The sequence below is a fragment of the Adiantum capillus-veneris genome, chromosome 11 (assembly GCF_014529385.1).
Source record: "Adiantum capillus-veneris isolate H3 chromosome 11, ASM1452938v2, whole genome shotgun sequence".
Taxonomy (NCBI): Eukaryota; Viridiplantae; Streptophyta; class Polypodiopsida; order Polypodiales; family Pteridaceae; genus Adiantum; species Adiantum capillus-veneris.
In genome coordinates, this window is record NC_140941.1 from 77533248 (window position 1) to 77555817 (window position 22570).

Here is a 22570-nt window from a genome sequence, read left to right on the forward strand (position 1 = left end):
CCTATCCAATGATGCCACATTGGAGCTGTACTTGCTACTACCGAACCCCAAGAACTCTGTTCATTTCGACCATCACATTCCCTCGAACAACACGCTCAAAAAATAGGAAAAGACCACTCGATCCCTTTTTGTCGTGATTGCCCGTCGACTTGAACTAGGTGAACCTTGATGCCCTCATCGTCGATTAGTAAGCCGCAAATTTTGGCTAGCTCCCCACATCCCACAAAATCTTCAAGAACCTTAGCGAGCTCAGAAAATAAACATTGCCAGTGCACCTACTGAGGCGGCCAAGTTGGCACACACTCGATCCCCGAAAAATCTTCCATAGGCCATAACTTGCTTATTCAGGCTCCGATTCACAATCCAAAAACACCGGCATGCACCATACTTTGAGCCCTTCAACCATGTCCGCTGACATCGATACTAGCCACCCGCCCCCATCTGCCATGTCCGTCGGGGATGTGCAACTCCTTCCCACCTCGAAATTTAGTATCTCGTACACCGTGGCTCCATTTGAGAGCCGTTGATAGACCGCTTTTGGCGTGTACAAAGTAGCGTTTATATGCATGGTCATATGTACAAAAATATGTAAATACATGCATTTGGGAGCTTTGCAAAGTGGCTTCAAGTTCAAAAAAAGATGCAAGGTGTACACATTGTGAATAGTCAGGTTCGTGCGCTAGCAGTCGAACACATGTACATGCCCGTATAGGGTATCGGGGCCTTGGATATGGTTTTAGGTGGCTTATTTTGGTTCTAGATAATGTGTTTGATCTTTCTAGAATTTCAATAATGCAAGTGACAAGTGTGGGTACTCTCATCCCTTTCAAGAAGTTTGACACATGCGGTAACTGCCTATTTGCGGCGCTTGATCTGCGGTGATACGTGCATCGCCCTGGAAGTGGTCAAAAATGGAATGTGGGGATGTGGAAATGTGATTTGGGTATCGAGGATCAAGCGTGAGAAATTTGGTGAATTTTGGAGTCCGTTTGGGGGTTTTCCTGCGAAAAATGCCCGCCGAGGGTCAAAACTGGCCAAAACTGGGCCAAAAAAGGTCAAAACATGGTCAAAAAAGGTGTGAAATGGCTTCAAATTTCCACATCACTCACGGTGCTGTGATGGTTCCAGATGAGGGAGTACTTTTGAAGAGAAATATCAACACTTTCACCCCTCTGTGTGTGGGAGGAAGCACGGTTCCTACAGGTGGTCTAGTGCAGTCCCGTTGCGTTTCCGTCCTGTTTTCGAGTGTGTGGAGGAGTGAATGAGAGCTTTCTCTCTTCAATTTTGCACTTGGGAGAGTCTATGGAAGTTCTGAAGTTTCCATGGATGTGTGTGTGCAAGGAATTGAGGGAAGAAGGTGCGGCTTTCTGCAAGACTATGTGACCCTGTATCGGTGCCATTAGGGTTGGCGCTACTCCAAAGAGTCGAACAGAGTGGAGTTTGGTGAAGCTTTTGCAATGGTTTGAGGGTGGCCTTTTGTGGCTGGAGTTTTTGGTTTTTTGATGGTTTTTCTTGTATATTTTGGTCACCATCAAGCGTGATTTCAAGTGTTGATCACCTTGACTCACCTTGTAGTGTCTGCGGGCGGGCAAGGGCTTGTAGGTCGAGGCGTTGGAGTTTGAATTGAGCTTGTGGGTAGAGTTTTTAGGGAGCTTTTGAGTGGTAGTGAGTGAGGTGAGGAATTCAAGTAAATTCCTTGTGTTGTGTTGAGTTTTCTGGGTGTGTGAGTGTGCGCACGACATCTTTTGCTCCATCATCATTTGGCGATCCCACTGGGGAGCGAAAATTTGCCGGTTGTGCACCCAGGTGAAGCGGTTTTGCTGTGAAGTTAGAGCTTCATTGAAGAAAAGTGGTGGTTTGGTTGAGGTGAAAGACTTCAAATCTTGTGGAATTACTCACGCAAGGGAGAAGCAACTTCAAAGGGATGGCGTATAGTCGGCCAGTGTTTACAGGGAAGGAGGATGTGAATGACTGGATGCGGACTTTGAATGGCATACGCTTGGTATGCACATTGTGAATGACGAAGCCAAGCTTCATGTATTTCCTCTTGCGCTCAAAGGAGAAGCTCGGGCGTGGTTTGAAGGTTTAGAGGAAGGCAAAAAGCAAACATGGGAGCAGGTGAAGCTGGCAATTTTTGACAGGTTTGGAAAGAAACTAACCACAACAGAAGCGACCACAAAATTGAGAGGTTTGCAACAAGATGTTCATGCTAGCTTTAAAGAGTTTTTGCAACACTTCAAAGGGCTTTGGGTTCAATTAGAGACGTAATCCCAAGTACCTCCAGGGGATTTCTTTAAAGTGCGTCAGTTTATGGATTGTCTCCATCCAAGTGTAAGGGAGAAGGTCGATCAAGATGAGCCTGCTACATTTGAAAGAGCTGCGGAAATTGCCGAGGCCAAGAGCAAGAAGATCAAGAGGAGGTGGGACCAAGGCCTGACACACGCTGAGCCAGTTGTGGTGCAACCAATGGTCCCTGTGACAACGGATGATAGAGTGGAGCGAGTGGTTCAAGGTCCTGATCCCGTTACGGCCCGGGTTTTGCATGATCTTGCTGGTCAGTTGCAAGAATTAAGAATTAACATAATGAATAGGAACCAGAGAGAGGAGCGGCCAGCTGGGAGAGGCAGGGGACAAAGGCTACAAGGAAGATGCTACAATTGTGATGAAGAGGGTCATTACACCCCTGATTGTCCTGAACCACCAAGAGAGAGAGGAGGGATATACCCCCTATATGGACTTGGTCGAGGAAGAATAGAAGAAAATCATCAAGAACGGGCACTAGAAGCACCGCCGCCGCAACAACAACCTCAACTGTTGCCTGCAAATGGAGAAGGTAGGGCTATCAACATCATTACCCTTGAGCATCAAGATGTGGATGTTTTGGCCAATATAAGAGCTAGGCATGATAGGGAGAAAGAGACAGAAGAAGAGAGGGAAACAAGAGCAAGGAAAGGAAAGGCTAAGGTAGAAGACAAACCAGAAAGTAGCAAGAGGCGACGAAGAAGGAAAATTGGTCCAAAGGACTACCTCCTTGGCCAAGGTGTTGAAGACTATGATATTGTCGACGACATACGAAATCAAAATTCAAATATATCTTTTGGTCAGTTGGTGGCCTTGAATGCTAAATTGAGGAGGCAATGGACCAAGTGTGTGAGTACGCGGCTCCCTTCCAAGAAGGAAAAGCGTCAAAGCATGGTGTCATCTTTGGGGGTTGGTCACCCAGTGGATATGGTGCCAATAGTTGAATCTATGCTGGGAAAGAAGACGAAAGTGCAAGCATATGTGGATGGTGGTGCCCAGGTGTGTGTCATGACCGAGGCTATCATGAAGGAAGTAGGCGTTAAGATGTTAGTGAATGCTTCAATCTGTATGAGGATGGCCAACCACAACAAGGCAAGGTGTCTTGGAATGGCTGAAGATGTGAAGATAAAAGTCTTGGGGATTGAGTGCTTGGTTGATTTCTACGTGATGCAAGCAGGTGAGAATGCGTATCCAATCATTTTAGGGAGGCCATGGCTTATAACCCTTGGTGCTAAGCAGGATTGGGGCACGGGCTTGATCACCATCCCCGACAAAGAGAAAGGAAGGACCATTGTCTACAACATGAAGACACACGAGAGACATACACAGCCCATAGTAGAGATGCAAGATACGGATTCGACGGAAACCACATCATACGATAGTGATGCTTCGTCTACATCATCAGAAGAAAGTGTAGAGGAAGGCTTGATGCAATTATGTCCTGATCTTTTTGGGATAAGTGTTAAAAAGGAAGCATCGATGCATGATGTGAAGGTCAAGGAGGAGAAGGATAGTCCAAAAGCAATTGTAGAGCCTGCCAAAGTGAATGTAAGGAGCATGCTAGGAGAGGACTTGACAGAAAAAGAAAAAAAGGAGTACGAAGACATGTTTACAAAGTTTCCAAAGCTATTCGCCACTGAATATACAGAGTTGCAAGGAGCTAAAGGAGTCGAGCATAAGATCAATCTAAAAGAAGGTGCCAAGCCAAAGGTTCAAAAGCTTAGGAGGTTGGGGGTCATTCATGAGAAGGCACTTCATGAAGAGGTGACGAAGCTTTTGGAAGCAAATTTCATCTTTCGAGTGGAGGAGTCCGAATGGGTCTCTCTAGTTGTTATTGTGCCTAAGAAGAACGGAAGATTTAGGATATGTGTTGATTTCAAACCTTTGAATGCTGGCACAAAAAGGAATCATTACCCACTACCCTTTCTAGATGAAATCCTCAATCAGGTTGCGGGTCATGAACGTTACTCAATCATGGATGGATTTTCTGGATACTTTCAGATCTTGATAGCAATTGAAGATCGATTGAAGACCACCTTCATTACTCCTTGGGGTTGTTTTGCCTACAAAATAATGCCTTTTGGGCTCGTTAATGCATATGCTACCTTCCAAGGATGGATGAATAGAGTGTTTGGTCCCTACTTGGGTAAGTTCATTCGTGTTTTCATGGATGAAATTGGGTGTTATAGCTCAAGGATCACACATTTGGAGAAGTTGAGGTTGAGTTTTGAAAGGCTTCAACAAGAGGGTGGGAAACTCAACCCAAAGAAGTGTAAGTTTGCTCATGCCAGAGTCCATTTGCTAGGACATGTGGTTTCGCAAAATGGAATAGAAGCTGACCCAGAGAAAGTTAAGGCTTTATTGCTTATGGATCCGCCCAGCAACAGAAAGGATTTGGCATCATTTGTGCATAAGCTCATGTACTTGTCACGTTTTTTTTGGATGCTATGTCAGTATGTGTATCCTCTCGAGAAATTGAGTCAAAGAGTTCAAGGGTTTGAATGGAATGAAGACATGCAACAGGATTTTGATGGCATCAAGGAGGTATTGTGTGCTTTACCGACAGTGAGTCCTCCCGACTTGCAGTCGATTTTCTATGTGTCTATTAGTGTGGGGTCAGTAGCTTTTGGGTCGGTTCTCTTATAAAAGCAAGGAAGGAACTTCAGGCCAGTTTATTTTGACAGCAAGATGAAGAATGTAAGAGAGTTATCCTATACGGAAATGGAACAGTGGGTATTTGCCTTGGTTCTTGCATGTCGAAGGTTTAAAACCTATTTGTTTCCCCAAAAGTTCTATGTGCTCACCACATCGAATCTTTTGCCGGATGTAGTCCAACATTTGAAGCCTAGCAAGCGCATCTTAAAGTGGACTTTGGAGCTTCAAGAGTATGAGTTTGAGTTTAAAGTGGATCATTCTGTTAAAGCTCACTTGGCAGACATAGTGGTACATAAGGGGGGCGAGCTTCCATCTTACCCAAAGGGTTGACAAGGGTGATCATGAAGAGGAAGTAGATATTACATATGCGTATACATTGATGTTTGATGGTGCATACATGAAAGTTCTTCAAAATGCAAGTGGTGGGGTAGTCATTAAGAACCCAAAAGGCGATGTAATCTTTTCTAGAGCTTAGGATCTTGATGAAGCTGAAAGTAACAATGAGGCCTGGTGCCTCACGCTTTTCCTTGGGTTGAAGCAGTGTGTTGAGTTTGGACTGAAGAGGGTCATTGCAAAAGGGGATGCATTGCTAGTCATGAATCACTTGCTTGGTTTGTGGAATGTTAAGAAAGAAAATTTAAAGAAGTGGTTCTATGGCATCAAGAAGCTTTTGCATGAGTTTGAGAAGATACAGTTTAAGCACATTCCTCGTGAGCAGAATAAAGAAGCTGATGAGTTGGCTAGGGACAAGTTGGATGCCTTGGTAGCTCCTTTAAAGGTCAAGGAAGCCTTGTATGGAGGAAGGGAATCATTGCAAGATGTAGAAGTATTTCTTGGTAAAGGGCAATGTCCAGAGGGCATGTCAAAGGTTCGGCGTAAGAGAATAGTTGCAAAAGCAAGAAACTACACATTGGTAGGTGAGGATCTCATGCTTTATGGCAAGGATAGCATTTTGAGAAAAGTGCCGTACAAAGAAGAGATAGGCTTGATTTTGGAGCACTGCCATGAAGAAACAGGCCATCAAGGCAAGGATCAGGTTGTCTTTCGTGTTTTCGTGCTTATTTTTGGTGCAAGTCATGCCATGAATACCAAGTGTTTGCAAATCCGAAGCTTTTGGCTGAGCCTCAGAAAGCTATAATGTCTTTTGATGCATTTGCAAAATGGGGAGTAGATGTTGTAGGTCCAATGCCAAGGACCAACAATGGTAAAAGGTATATCCTTGTGGCTGTGGACTATTTGACAAAATGGGTGGAGGCAAGAGCAGTAAAAGATGTAACAGCAGGAAGAGTGGCCTCTTTTTTATATGAACAGGTGTGTTGTAGGTTTGGAGCTCCTATGGTTATTATTTATGATCGTGGACCAGGGTTTAGGGGAAAACTTGTTGCTGCTCTCATGGATAAATTGAAAATTCAGCATAGGCATTCTTCTCCTTACTACCCACAATGCAATGGGTTGGTTGAGAACTGCAATGGTCAAATTGTAAGGATGCTATCAAAGTATGCTAGAGAGCATCCTAAAGAGTGGGACTTGGACTTGGAAAAGTGTTTGTGGGCTTATAGAACTGCGTATAGAGTGTCAACACAGTTTACACCATATGAACTTGTTTATGGAAAAGAAGCTCTTATGCCCATACAAGTGCAGTTGGATGCCTTGAAGTTGTTGTGCAGAATGCAAGGTGAGCATAGTGACAAGCTCAAGAAAGAATTCTTTATCTAGAGTTGTTGCGAATGAATAGAGAGAAAGCCAGTGATTATTATCTTCAGCAAGCAGAGACAAGGATGGAGAAAATGAATAAGAAGCTGCCAGAGAAAGAAATCAAAGAGGGAGATCTGGTGATGAAGTATGATTCTCGCTTGGATTTTACTTTTCAAAAGAAGTTGAGGGACAAATGGTGGGGTCCATACAGAGTGAAGCATATATTTCCTAATGGCACCTATGAGTTGGAGAAATTGTCTGGTGAACGTTTGCGCTACAGAATAAATGGGTATCGATTGAAGAAATATTTTGCGAGAGATGTGGTTCCAGATGCAAATAGTCTCTTGGTTGAGCATAAATGCTCTACCTAGAGGGTGGGCAATGATGATAGACCGCTTTTGGCGTGTACAAAGTGGCGTTTATATGCATGGTCATATGTACAAAAATATGTAAATACATGCATTTGGGAGCTTTGCAAAGTGGTTTCAAGTTCAAAAAAAGATGCAACGTGTACACATTGTGAATAGTCAGGTTCGTGCGCTAGCAGTCGAACACATGTACATGCCCGTATAGGGTATCGCGGCCTTGGATATGGTTTTAGGTGGCTTATTTTGGTTCTAGATAATGTTTTTGATCTTTCTAGAATGTAAATAATGCAAGTGACAAGTGTGGGTACTCTCATCCCGCTCGAGAAGTTTGACACATGCGGTAAATGTCTATTTGCGGCGCCTGATCTGCGGTGATACGTGCATCGCCCTGGAAGTGGTCAAAAATGGAATGTGGGGATGTGGAAATGTGCTTTGGGTATCGAGGATCAAGCATGAGAAATTTGATGAATTTTGGAGTGCGTTTGGGGGTTTTCCTGCGAAAAATGCCCGCCGGGGGTCAAAACTGGCCAAAACTGGGCCAAAAAAGGTCAAAAAATGGTCAAAAAAGGTGTGAAATGGCTTCAAATTTCCGCATCACTCACGGTGCCATGATGGTTCCAGCTGAGGGAGTACTTTTGAAGAGAAATATCAACACTTTCACCCCTCTGTGTGTGGGAGGAAGCAGGGTTCTTACAGGTGGTCTAGTGCAGTCCCGTTGCGTTCCCGTCCTGTTTTCGAGTGTGTGGGTGAGTGAATGAGAGCTTTCTCCCTTCAATTTTGCACTTGGGAGAGTCTATCGAAGTTCTGAGGTTTCCATGGATGTGTGTGTGCAAGAAATTGAGAGAAGAAGGCGCAGCTTTCTGCAAGACTATGTGACCCTGTATCGGTGCCATTAGGGTTGTCGCTACTCCAAAGACTCCAACAGAGTGGAGTTTGGTGAAGCTTTTGCAATGGTTTGAGAGTGGCCTTTTGTGGCTGGAGTTTTTGGTCTTTTGATGGTTTTTCTTGTATATTTTGGTCACCATCAAGCGTGATTTCAAGTGTTGATCACCTCGACTCACCTTGTAGTGTTTGCGGGCAGGCAAGGGCTTGTAGGTCGAGGCGTTTGGAGTTTGAATTGAGCTTGTGGGTAGAGTTTTTAGGGAGCTTTTGAGTGGTAGTGAGTGAGGTGAGGAATTCAAGTAAATTCCTTGTGTTGTGTTGAGTTGTCTGGGTGTGTGAGTGTGCGCATGACATCTTTTGCTCCATCACCGTCTGGACCTGCTCGGAAAGCCCTTCGAACACCACACCTGGCACACAAAACCACCACTTTGGGCATATAAGGCCATCATCCAGCTTGGCGTCTAGCAGCACACCCTTGGCCAAAAAAACCATCATGTGCATACATTTCCCGATCCACCTAACCACAGTGGCACTTCACAGCTGCATTATCACCTGGGCCTGCATCTGCTCGACCACATAGCCCCACTTGTGCCCATTTCTATCATCGACAGCATTTGGTTGTACCAACGCCATCACTTTGTAATAGTCACCTATTCCAAATTTTGATTTTCCACTAGTGTACTTTGCATTGTATCTGTCTGTACTCTCCTAGCTATAAAATCCTATTTTTTTATACATTTCTTGTAGAAAGTAAAGGAAAAAAATAAATTGGATCTTTTATCTTTTTGTAAATAATTTTAATACATTATTGAAAACAATTAAAACATGATTCAAGCATAACACACCATTGTATGAATGGTTATTAGTCATACTACTCACATATAAGATCCATAAATCACGCTGTCTCAAATTTTTTAACCTAAAAAATCAATGTCACAAAATTGGGTCTGTTTTTGTTAGTGTTCTCCATAAGGGTTACATTGGCCTTGGAGATTAGGTTTAGGGTTTACAACATCTACTATCTTCTTTTGACTTTGTTGTGCATATGCATGAGCGATGCTAGGTTAGGTCTGAGGTTTTAAATATTTTCTCACTTTACTTGCGATAAGTGATGTAGAAACAAGAAATGCAACATATGATTATCTTGATCTAGTTATGTTCTTAGAACGACACTGTTATTAATCCAAGTTATGTTCTAGCTGTCTTTCATATTGAAATTTAAAGTTTGTAAAAAGTACTATCCTTATCTCAACATTAATAACCAAACAGGAGATATATTTGAATCCTAGCAAAAAGATGTTTGAATATGTTCACAAATATGCATGATATATCAAATACTACCAAGATGTTCCACAAGACGCTTACCAAAAGACATTTGCAAGTTGAGTTCTCCATCCAAGTCCTTCTTTATGAAAGTGTTCATTTGTGTGCTCCAAAATAAAGATAACGATCCCAGTAACCACAAATGACAGTACAACACTAATCCATAGCTTTCGTGAAAAGGGTTGCAAAAATATCCATAGATTTTGTGACCTTGGAGCATACTGGTAAGGGACCAATGCCACTAATGTGGACTGAATGTAGGGATGTGTAAAATCAATGTCTTCCATTCTCTGCGCTGTTATTGTGAGATCCCCGACAATACCTTCGACAACCTAATGCATGTTGGTTACAAAGACTGTTATTGAAACAAAAAATCATACACTTTCCTATAGATTTTGAAGTAGTCTTTAATCACCTAGTATTATTAAAAGGTATATGAGTGTGATTCGCTCACGATCGACTTTCATAGTAAAATTTTCTTAGAGTAATCTGGTCAAAAATATTGAAATTTTTGCAAGCCAAAGTTGTAGTAAGCTTGGAACACAAACCTTTTAAGAAAAAATATTTGGAGCTAGCTCATCAACTCTTGATAGTATTTAGAAAATTTGAGATAATTCACAAATATATGCCTCCTCTATCTAAAGTGTTTGCTAGTTTATATAAAAACTTTGAAATTTGTCTTTTTGAAAGATACTCGATTAGAAGTAGCTTTTATAAAGTTTGACAATTCTCTGGAATTAAAATTACCTTTCTATTGAACCCCTGTGAGCTACATGTATTTTAGATGACCTCCTTGAGTGTATATTGGGGGGGAAAAAACACACACACACACACACACACACACACACACACAAAATAAGCTTACATGCTTACACACAATCGCTTATGCATCTACCCTGAACTCTCTTAGCCATATGATCCCCCTCATAAATCCTAAGTGAAACATAGGAGTGGGAACACCTCTTGAATAGAGGTTTGATGTTTTTTTTTTGTTTTTTTGTGGACACTACGTGTGAGGATAATCATATATGAAACATAGAAGTAAATAAGGGTGCTACCCCCCGCTCAGCCACTACTACTTGGTCGATGACTCTTACGCCTCTACCAAACCGCACCTCACCTGTGCCTTGTAGTAAAGGTTTTCGGTTAGGAGGCACCACCCCAACACCTCCCTATGCATGCATAAACTATGTCTTGAAAAGAGATCCTATTTATTGAATTGATGCAAAGAGAGATATACTATTCATGGGTGGTCTTGCTGCATAGGACTCATGGATTCACTAAGGAGCTACATACAACTCAAGCTAGCTATGGAGAATTCTGCGCAGGTTCCTTCTTCAACTAAGGTGCATGACTATCTGAAGATTTTTAGGGTGGACATCTATAACATGTGGGCTTCGTTTTTAGCACATGTCTTCCACTGACTAACATCCTTCTTATTGCTGGTTGTGATGGTGAAAGGTATAATAAGAGAAACCCTTACCTTAAAATGCTTCTACAGATGTTGTAACCTTAGCTATGGGATGGAACACCTACCCCCATAATTTGTATCTTAACCCTTCTAAGAAATAGATCCCTTTGTCTCTCTGATTTGCATTGTAAGGACATGGGTCCTATGGGCAAGGCCATCGGCACGACCGGACCGTGTGTACGCTAGGGGGAAGCTATACGATAGCACGGTTGGATGGAGACTAACACATGCATTACCACCGCCCTTTCACTGGTATCAGAGCTATATAGATGTTGTAACCTTTAGCTGTGGGATGAAACACCTTCCCCCATAATTTGTATCTTAACCCTTCTAAGATCAAATGGATCTCTTTGTCTCTTTGATTTGCATTGTAAGGACATGGGTCCTATGGACAAGGCCACCGGCACGGCCGGAAAGTGTGTACGCTAGGGGGAGGCTATAAGATAGCATGGTTGGGTGGAGACTGGAACATGCATTACCACCACCCTTTCACTGATATCAGAGCTATTTTTGGAGGAGAAGAAAAGCGGGTTCCATGTGCATGCAACGCGGTGGCTCTCTCCCACGTTCCGTTGTCAAGAGTTTTCTGGAGCAAGGGATTGCGCATACGTATATACACATGCATGGTGCATCGAATAAAGGATTGCTCATTTTCCAAATCCAGGTGGTTACGTGGGGCCCACATGTGTACAGGTAGGACAACATGTACATAGTGCATCGATTTTCACTATTACCAGTACCAGTGTGGTTTTTTTTATAATAATGAGGAGTTGGTAGCACGTAAAAATTCTTGAGGAAGCTATCTGAGGGCCGACGACATGAAGTAATCAGGTGCGTCAGATGGCATCTAGTGGCGTCGAGAGGTCGAATGGGGTCAATACTTGCATGTGGATAAGTACGGACACAACGTGGGTGTTTTCTTGTGATAATTATGCAGAAAGGTCATTATGAGGACCATCTTTTGAGGCCACTTCATGTGGTGACGGGATGCATTATTGGAAAAAGTTGAGTGCCAGGTGTGCGGATGGATGCAGCAGGGTGACAACTATGCACTGCGAGGTCAGTTTTTGGCCTGTTCGGGGTCCGTTTGAGATCATCTAAAAGGCCAAGGGTGCCAACTAATAAATCTAAGTGTAGGAACTGATAAAACCAAGAGAAGAACAGAAAAAACATGGAGAAGAGAGGAGGAACAGCCGCAACTGTGTTTTTGGGGTTTTTGGAGTCTGTTTTGACCCTAAACTGCTCATCCGAGGTCGGATTTGAGCACTTTGACATTGTAGACTGGGGTTTTGGGCCATTCCGAACACGACGGCGCTATCCATTTTGCCAAATTCCTCACTGTTTTTCTGCTGTTTTGGCTATATAAGTTTCTTCTATGAGCGAAGCTTCTGCTCCAATTTCTGATTCTATGTGGCATATTTTACCCATATTGTGTGAGCTATTTGCCCCATTGGTGTTGGCCCAAGCTCAATTGTATCTAAACATCAGAAATTCTCCTCTTTTGAGCTGAGTTTTCTGGGTGTGTGTGTGTGTGTCTCTCTCTCTGTGTGTCGAGTGTGTAAACACATAGTCTCTTTCCCCTCACTCCATCGGTGTGTTTCCTGTCTCGACCAAGTGGATTGTGTAAGCCGAGTGGTGCCCCATAGTGTGTGTGTGTATCATTCCAAGAGTGTGTGTCGGGTCATTATAGAGGCGTTCTGTGTGTTTCCATCCCACTCACACCGTAAACAACGACGTCTACGCTGTGCAGCAAAAAGAAGGCAGGCACAATTTCCTATCGCGCTGTCGGGGGATCTGTGTTCGCTACGTGAGTTGGGCAGGCGCCGGGCCTCTGGCTGTGGGAGGTGTGAAAGAGAGAGAACAAGAGACAATGACAACTCTGCCAATCACCGCAATCATCAATTAATTGAATATTACTTTGAGTACAACTTAGTCCTTACGCCAAGGCGGGCTGTTAACAACACCGTCACTTGGATCATCTGCTAACGAGGAGTTTAGGCTCCCGCTTTATAGAATTAACCGGGCCGTTAACGACACCGGACTTAAAAGAATGTTAATTCAATCTTTAACGGATGACGATGATGGTATTTTCCCTTTATCGCTTTATCTGCTTCAAGTTCCATTAAATTCTGCAAGCTTCAATTCAATTCTCTTCCTCAATCATCAAGCCTCAATCATTATCGATTATCCTGCTCTTTATGTTATGCACTTTAACTTCCTCATGGTCTGCACTTTAACTCCCTCATGCTCTGCACTTTAGTTCCCTCCTGCTCTTTAATTGTTATCCGAAGGTGTATCCCTTGCTTCTCCGAGTGCCTTCCTAAGCCTGCTCTTATGGTTCTTCTATTGCTTCCCTTCCTTAACTTGCCCCTTGGTTCGATGGAGTTCCAGAGAGAAATGCTTCTTACCTCTTGCTTAGCTTCGATGGCGATCGAGAGAGAGAGAGAGAGAGAGAGAGAGAGAGAGAGAGAGAGAGAGAGAAGCTTTGCCTTTCTTCGAGCTTGTTCCCTTAAGCCGAGAGAGAGAGATAGAGAATCCTCTCTTGCTTTGATTGGAGAGAGAGAGAGAGAGAGAGAGAGAGAGAGAGAGAGAGACCTCGCCCTTGGCTCCTTCCTCAAGAAGAGAAAGCCTATCCGCCTTGGCTTCCTCCTCCCTTGCCTTCGAGCTTCCCTCACCTCCTCTTCTTGCCTTCGAGCAAGCTTCTCCTTTTGCCTTCTCTTCTTGCCTTCGAGCAAGCTTCTATGAAGTTCTTCCTCGTTGGCCCTTTTTCTTCTTCGTTTCTTGCTTTGAATCCTTCTTGCCCTCGTTCAACTTCATTCTCCTGTCCTCTTCTCCCTTCCTTTGCTTCTCAAGATCTTGCATGCCCTCTTCTCCCTTCCTTTGCTTCTCAAGATCTTGCATGCCCTCTCTTGATCATGGCCGAGAGAGAGAGCGGCTTTTCTTGTTTGCTAGTAGCCAAGGATGAGAGCTAGAGAGAGGGAGCTTCCCTTCCTCGCTTCTCTTCATGCAAAGGCCCCTCCTCTTTCGTTGGCTTGCCCTTCTCATGCAAAAGACGTGCTCTCTATTAATAGGTTACCCCTCCCTTAGCAACGACGGCGCCGTCGTTGCTAGGGAGGCGTAAAAACCTTCCCCTGCTGACGTGGCAGCCTCGATTCTCGACAGCGCGAAACCCGCCGGGAGATAGACCAAAAGGGGGCGCCTAGGCCTGCTGAAGAGAATTCGTCTCTTCGCCCCGAGCTCATCCGAGCAGTCAACAAGCCTGCGCGAGCGGATTTCTCCTTCTCCCCTGCGAGCGTTTCTGCCTGCACGCCATCTCCTCCATTCCCCTTTTGTTTTCCCACCTTCTCACTTTAATTAACCCCTTTGGGCGGCCTTATTATGCAGGCGGACGGCCACTGGCCTATGCTTTTGGGCGGCCCTTGATAATATTTGTGGGCCCTTGGGCCTTTGGGCTATGGGCCCTTGGCCTTTGGGCGGTTGTTGTGGACGGCCCTTAAAGGGCATCCCATTTGGCATACATATTCAACTAAAGCATCGCCAAGCACAACATCTCCGGTCAATTCTCAAAGAGCACTTCATTTAACATGCAATTCGGCCAGGCAATGTTAAGCAATAGAAGGCATCATATATGGTAACATGTCGGCCAAGCAATGTCAAGCACGACATTTTTCTTCAGTAAGCCTTGACTAACAATTATCTTCGAGAATCTTATTGCCCATAAATGCATCCCGAATAATGCAAAAATTACCTAGCTCAGCGTGCCAACAACTAACACCGGACTCTGCCTGCCAAGCCGTAAATCCCATTAAACTTCTTAAACTGCATAAAATGCATACAAACCCTGTCGAGGCTGTAAAATTCCCAGATGGCACTCCAACCAAGCCGATCGACGGACTAGTACGGAGCCGGCCCCCGGTGAATCTTTAATGGCCGATAGCTTGGCAACCGTGACTCTGATCGCTGATCTGAAAGGACCGACGCGCTCCACAAAGTGAGCACTTCAGGCCCATGCATTCATTTTATTTCTGTCACCTCAGCTGTAGTTGCCCAATCCGGTACGAATCTGCAATCGACTTAAACTTCAAACTGCCATAACTTCTTCACCGTAGCTCCAATCGACGAGCCGTAAAGACATGCCGGTACAGCACTTCAAGCACTGCAGTTCTAGATCATAATCTCTCATCTATACTCAGTTCAAGCATACTCCCTTTTTGACATCATTAAGACATCAATTGGCCCTTTAAAGCCGCATCTGACATACATTAATCATTAGACTTGGCCTGTTAACAAGCCTTGATCACTGCTCACTTAATGTGTAGGCTTCAAAGAATCTTAGCTTGCATTTCTTTGCTCTTTTTCTCTATATGGCAGCAGAGCTGCACGACAGCGCGGATTGACAGCGACTGCCCTCCACAACGGGCGAAGAAGGCAAATTCGATCGGCAACTCCACGACACCGAGGTTCCGAAGGCTTCCATTGTCGTCGTTGGTTGCGGGCGTAGGAAGGCCTGCTTAACCCTTGGGTGAAGGAGGGTTGAACCCACCCCATGAGGGTAAGAGGCAAACACTTTACCATAAAGCTATTGACCCTTTAGAAAGATAGCATACTTGTGTTGATGGGAAAGCTAGAAGGAAAGGGAAAGCTTCAAACTTTAAGGAAGTAGTTTTACTCTTCCTTTTCACTTCTAGGAGTAAAGCAAGTTTTCCTCCAAATTTTTTTTTTTCTCAATGAGATAGCTTCTAAGTGAATGAAAGCCTTCACAAAAGTGATGAGTTTTTGTGAAGAATCAATAAAGGTGTTCTTACGAGACGAACGATACGTGAAGCACTACAATTCCTGCAAGACGAGGTTCGCGTGCAACGCAAATCACGGAGCATACAAAATACAAACTTCAATTTCACAAGGTACAAGTTGACGGTTTTTCTCTCTTTACATTAGTGTGTGTTTACCATGGCCAATGAGGATATCCCACCTACACACACTTTTGATTTTAAGTATGTAGATCAAAATCGGGGCACCACGGGTGCTGTTGACACTAATATGCATGACGATGATGATCTAGGAGATCATGGGCTTGTAGATATGGCTGCTTTCAAGAATTTGGAACATGGTCAAAGCATACTTGAATGCAAACTCTCTGCACTCAATGCAAATGTTACCAATCTTACGGAGTTACTTGTGAAACTTATGAACTCACAGACGGCTCAAGGAGCCATAAGTGGCACGGTTCAAGGGAATCAAGATTGCACGACTCAAGGAGTCCAAGAGACAAGTGCTTCAGAAGAAGATGCAGAAAGTAGCAATGCATTACTTAAGAATCTCACCATTCTTGAGTTTCACGGGGTAGAGCGTGATCGCAACAAGGATGCGGTCAATACGTTCTTACACAAATGGAGTTATATTCATAGATTGAGACACACCCCGGATATAAAGACGGCTATGGAAACAAGTCTATCTCTTAAAGGCAAGGCCTATAAGTGGTGGATGACATTTCCAATAGATACTCGTCCTCCGTCTTGGGCTGCGTTTCAAGCTTCTTTCTCCAAGGAGTTTTTGGACTCCAATGAACAAGATAAGAATTGGAGCATGGGATGCATGCCGCATGTCTGGCCTCTCTCTCACACAGCACCTTTCAAAGTATCGGAAAATCATATTAAAATTAGAACGTATAGATGAATTTTAAGAGATACAGGATTTTAATAGGGCCTTGACAAAGACTATCGTCTTCATGTCAAGAACCAACATCCAAAAACTTTGGAAGAAGCCATCAGTCATGCCCAAAGTCATGCCCAAAGCTATGATGATGATGAAGAGAGGAAAGAAAATTCTCCCTACTCTAAGAATAGTTTTTCTAAGAGCAATGTGGCTAAGAGCCAATGGCGAGGTAGATCTCCCACACGTTCCAAGAGAAATAAGAGACAATCTACCTCTCCATGTCCACAAGAGGCTAAGAAGCCTAAGAAATTACGCGATACTCCACGTGGGTCTCTCAGTACTACTAATTTTGAGAGTGCAAAGAAACACAATTTGTGTTTTAGATGTCTTTTGGACCAACATAACAAGAAATATCGTCCTCTTTTGCAAGGCAAAGAAAAGTCCGTGCACACGGTGCAACGCCTCACATTAGATTCATCTCCTAAATATTGTGTTGTAGAGGTTCTTCATATGGAAGAAAAGCACAAGTGTTGTGTGCCTGCTTCAATGTGGCAGCCCACCTTTGGCCCCCATGATTTGATTCGCATGCATGGCACTATTAAGGGACAAAATGTTCATAGTTTAGTGGATGATGGTGCAACTCATAACTTCCTAAACTATAAGCTAGTCAAGAAATTGAAGCTTACGCAGACTTCCTACTCTCACAAGTATGGGGTCAAACAGATGTCTGGCAATGATAAATAAGTATGGGACACGATAGTTCAAGGGGTTGAGATTATTGTTCAAAATCATATGATGACCCTTGACTTTCAAGTTATGAACATGGACCGTGTTAATGTAGTTTTAGGACGGGAGTGGCTGCATGGTTTAGGAAACACATTGCACACTAGTTATGAACACAACTCCTTATCCTTTATGGACAATGGTAAACATGTGATTTTGCTTGGTGAGAAACAATATATACCATCTGCACCACTTATATGCACAGTCGATCTTTCTATTTTGTAGAAAGCAGACTTAATAGATGAAGTATTTTTGTGTTATTGCTTGTCACCAAGTCTTATGAATTCTCAAGAGCAAAGTGCGGTGAATTCTAGTAATGGTATGCAAAATGCAACGAGTTCTAATGATAAACAAAGTGTTAACAAATCTAACGAGCAAAGTGCACTCAATTTTAATTCTATAGAGCAACGTGCAACTGTTGTAAAACAAACATTACAAGAATTACAAGATTTTCCATCCTAGCATAGCTCTAGTTTACTTTCTTCTTTTGCACGGAAAAAGCTGACTCACTTACTCAAGGAGTATAGGGATGCATTCTCAAGTGATTTAACGCCGGGTTTACCTCCTATGCGTGATATGCAGCATGGCATAGATGTCTTGACGAGCACTAAACCGGTGAGTAAACCACCTTATTGTATGAGTCCTAAAAAAGCCAAGGAGGTTGAAAGTCAGTTGGTTGACTACCTCGCCTGTGGTTTCATTAGACCTAGCACTTTGCCTTGGGCATCACCAATTCTATTGGTAAAAAAGAAAGCTGGTACTATGTGGATGTGCGTAGGTTATGGCGGATTTAACGCCATAACCATCAAGAACAAGTATCCTCTACCAAGAGTGGATGAGTTGTTTGATCACCTCCATGGGAAAATATACTATACAAAGATATATCTTTGCTCAAGATGCCACCAGGTGCGTATCCTTTTGCAAGATATCTCTAAAACTGCCTTTAGAACACGGTTCGGGCATTTTGAATTTTTTCTTATGCCTTTTGGTTTAACCAATGCTCCAGCTACATTTATGACACTCATAGATAGTGTCTTATGTCTCTATCTTGGAAAATTTATTGTGGTTTTCCTTGATGACATTCTCATTTACAGTAAGATTGAAGATGAACACATAGAACACTTACGATTAGTGTTCGAATGGCTATGAGCTCATGTGTTGTATGCTAAGCAAAGCAAGTGCGATTTCTTTAAAATAGAGATACATTACCTCGGTCATGTGATCTCTTATTCTAGCATCAAAATGGACACTGACAAGGTCACTGCTGCCATTCTTCGATGGCCACATCCCAACACGGTTGAGGAGCTTCAAATATTTTTAGGCATGGCTGGATTTTATCGACAGTATATTCGTGATTATTCCAAAATTGTTGTTCCTATGACGGATCAACTTAAAGCAAAAGATTTGTCTTGATGAAGAGATGAAGGCAAGCTCTCTTACCACGAAGAAGGAGCACAATACAACAACAAGGAGGACAACAAGCACTCTTACCAAGAAGAGATGCACAACAAGGAGCATCGTACAACACCTTCTCTTTGAAACATTCTTTAGAGGACAATTGTGTGTGTGTGTGTGTGTGTGTGTGTGTGTGAGAGAGAGAGAGAGAGAGAGAGAGAGAGAGAGAGAGAGAGAAGAAGAAGAAGAAGAAGAAGAGGACGATAATTTTAACGTTGTAGGAAACTATCCCAAGAGACCTTAAAGATCTATCCAATGAGGAGAGTTGAACTCAAGAACTGTTATTCAAGAGGGAAATGGCATAACCAATCTACTACACTACCATTTTCCTCTTTTTATTAGCAAACACACACCCGAGAAGAAGATAATTTTAACATCGGAGGAAACTATCCCAAGAGACCTTAAAGATCTATCTAGCTAGGAGAGTTGAACTCAAGACCTGTTATGAGAGAGAGAGAGAGAGAGAGAGAGAGAGAGAGAGAGAGAGAGGAAACACAATAATTAGAGGGCCTCTTTTTGATAATCTTTCCTAGATCCCTTGGAATGAAGAAGTTCGGAGCTTTTTGTATAAGAAACAAGAAACCTCAAATGTGGCCTTCTCCCCAATAAGAGTCTCAATGTGTGATATTTCATTGCCCTCTTGAAATGAAGAGATTTATTAAAAATTTCACAAGAGACGAGAGACTTGACAAGAAAACCCCCCAAATGGTAGCCTCTGCATAGTGATATCTCCTAGTTGCTCCTCAAACGCAAAAGTTCATAGCATCTTGCACAAGGAGCAACAAGCTCTACACGTAGCCTCTTTGATGAGGTCCTCAACGTAGCGCTTGATCTTTCATAGCCCTCTTGAGATAGGAACCACTCGTAATGTGCAAAAGAGATATAGGAAAGAGAACAATGTAGAAATAGAGAGGGATGATAGGTAGAGAAAGAGAAAGATTGATCACTAGAGAGAGGAAATAAATATTGAGAGGAAAGAGAGAGAGAGAGAGAGGTCGATAAACAAATTAAATAGAGAGAGAGAGAGAGAGAGAGAGAGAGAGAGAGAGAGAGAGAGAGAGAGAGAGAGAGAGAGAGAGAGAGGTTGTGTGTGTGTGTGCACATGCGCATGTACGCACACGTGCATGTGAGTGAGAAAATAGATAGAGAGTATAGATATTTGTATGCTTCCATGTAGATGGCCAATAGATATACGATCATTTGGGACCTTATGGAGACCAACCGTTTACAAGAGAGGCAGCGGAAGTATAGTCAATGTGCAAAAGAATAACTCCACCTACAGACCCACAACCAGACACTATTGAGGTTGTTTGAAAATTGTACTAATTTCATATATGGGGTAGCAAAGCATACGATTTTAGTTATATATCAGCTAGCTCGTGGCAAAGCAGTGTGAATCGGTTGCTAATCAATTGCAATCGGCTAACAGTAGTTGACTAGAAAGGTCAACACGCATTCCATAAATGCGTCTTGAACTCCTGACCTCGACAGTAAGGAGCTCATGCATTACCCCACGCTAAGTGCATGTGCTTGCATGTTTAGTGTAGCCTACTAATATTCATATTGCTAAACTACATGTTGCAACCCCAAAAAGTGAGGTGACATGCTCCGTCGGCCACCTCCACGTACATGTTGCCATAGCATACAACTCATTTCATAATGATTTCACTTTTGTAGAAACAAGCATGGTCCTCCATCAATTGAGGCCAAGTGAGGCCATCGAGCTTCCAATCCTACCAAATTTTAGAGATCCTTGTGCAAGGTAGAGATACTCACCCTAGGAGTTGGCCACATATGTTGTCAGATAGAATTTTTCACAAAGGACAGGTATGTCTTTCATGTAAAGTGTCCCATTGATAGGACCGATGGCTTTCTCTGTGAGAGCTCCCCTTTTGGCACCTCCCCGATACCTTCACCATAGCCACACAACGCAAGCAATGCATCTTTTACCACATTTTAGTATAAACGAAGACCATGGTTCAAATCTTAAAAACATAGTGAACACAAACAAAGATGGAAAAGTAACATAACATTTTTCTGTAAAACAATGTCGAGCGCTCGACGGGTCTTGAACCGTGTGAGAGAGAAGGGGAGAGAGAGACAGAGAGACAGGGAGCTACCTTGGCTTTTAGAGCCTCTACCATGCCATCGTAGCTCGGGTCGGTGGTGCCATCTCCGTAAGCTCGAAATTTGAATCTCACACGTTGTTCACGACTAAGGCGGGTGATGCACGTTTGGAACACCTCAACTGCGAAACCCGAGAAACTGCAGTTGTGACCTCCCTGCTCGCAGCTGGCAGTGGCAAACTGCCTGAAGCCCACCTTGCGCGGCACTAAAATCACCAGCTTCTTCTCAATGCCGTAATCGTCCGCGCTCATCGCGCCCTCCAATACCACCACTATACACATGGCACACATACAGCAGACCGTCGACACCCACATCCTCTCTCTCTCTCTCTCTCTCTCTCTCTCTCTCTCTCTCGTGTTCTTATCAATCCGATGAGGGCAGTCAACTGTTTGTCTCTCTCTGGTGGTGCACTGGCACGCTGCTCGATTGCACGGCATGCACTATAGACGTCTGGGACTCCGGAGCACGTGTGCGTCACGTTGAGAGAGGTAGTGGCGCCGTGGCGGCACGCTGCTGACAGGAATATTTGATTGTATGACTGGAACTCCGGAGCACATGCCTGCCACATTGTGCGAGAGAGAGAAAGGGGTGTTGAAGGAGGTCACACAGGGGGTGAGGGGATCCACGGCTTCGAGGTCCACGCAAGAAAAATTCACAAGAAGATTTAGAAATTTTCTCACGTAGGAAAACGGGGTCTTTTTTAGTGTTTTTCATACAATGCATAAGAGCATAAGCTTTTGCTTGAGAGGCACTACATACATAGCTAGGTACGATTGGGAGCAAGGGACCGCCGGCCCCCATACCTAGCTAGGTACAATTGGAGGTAGGGGACTGCCGGCCCTCCCTAGCTAGGTATACGGTGCCTCCCTCACAGAAGCTCATGATGTTGAGGTAAGTCACAATGTGGGAATTATTGTGAGAATTTGTCCAAAACTTCTTGTGAAACCGAGGCAATCGCAACCGCAAGGGTCATGTCAAAACTAAATCCGCACGTGAATTTAACCCCAAAAACTTGGGCAATCAATGTTGGCTCACAATATAGTATCATGAAAATGGGGTGGTAGGGTGCATGATGTACGCCAAGGTGAGGTGGTTAGTCCATGTGACACAAAACCGGGGGCATGAGCTTGTGGAGTGAAATCCGAGTCGTGGGGGCATGGTGGAGTCTCCATGCTGTCTTGATTTTCACGATGTCTGAGTTTAGTTTGCCTTGAAATGTCGCCCGTGAACCCCAACCCTTGATCCCTTCACTCCCCCTCATTAAATGCATGGTGTTACTTAGTGTCTAGGGGCTGAAGTGGGAGAAGTTGGCGGTATGAAAATTAATTCAAATTGAAAAGCCTATTGACCAAAAACCTTACTTTGACTCTCATATCATACATGGCGACCTGGGGGATGATTACTAGCTTCGTTGAGCAATGTAGAGTCTTTGGGTCATTCAGAGATCCAAATTTTTCCAAAGAGGGGGCCTCCATGGGAGGGGGTAATTTGTAGGATTCGATTGACAAGCAGTGATATGACAAGATAGACTGCCAAAAAAGGGAGGAGATAACTTGCCCATTTCTAATTGCACCGGCAGGGAGGGATAATCCATAACAATTATCCTTCCTCCTTGTGTGCAACTAGTTTGCAACTAGTTTACAATAAGTTGCTAACCATTTTATTTCACATGAGGGGTTTTAAGGAAATAGTTGTGAACTTGTGGGCTATAAGTTTCGTTGTGCTTCACTTGGGAGCAGAAACGCAACCACACAAAAGACAAGAAATTTAAGGAGGGCGAGTGCTTTTTTGGCAAATCAAATCCATGATGTGTGAGCTGGAAGAGTGGAAAAGCAGAGTGGTTTAATTTCCTTTG

At 43.6% G+C, this 22570-nt stretch overlaps 1 protein-coding gene across 1 annotated transcript; it reads right to left on the reverse strand.

Annotated features, from left to right (window-relative positions):
* Window positions 1-9262: 9262 nt before the first annotated feature.
* Window positions 9263-21110, reverse strand: LOC147447491 (glutamate receptor 3.3-like). Its single transcript, XM_086524335.1, has 2 exons — window positions 20709-21110; window positions 9263-9556 (listed from the first exon to the last, which is right to left on the reverse strand). Exons 1-2 carry the CDS (start codon window positions 21027-21029, stop codon window positions 9263-9265), a joined length of 615 nt encoding a protein of 204 aa, XP_086380461.1. The 5' UTR covers window positions 21030-21110.
* Window positions 21111-22570: the final 1460 nt, after the last annotated feature.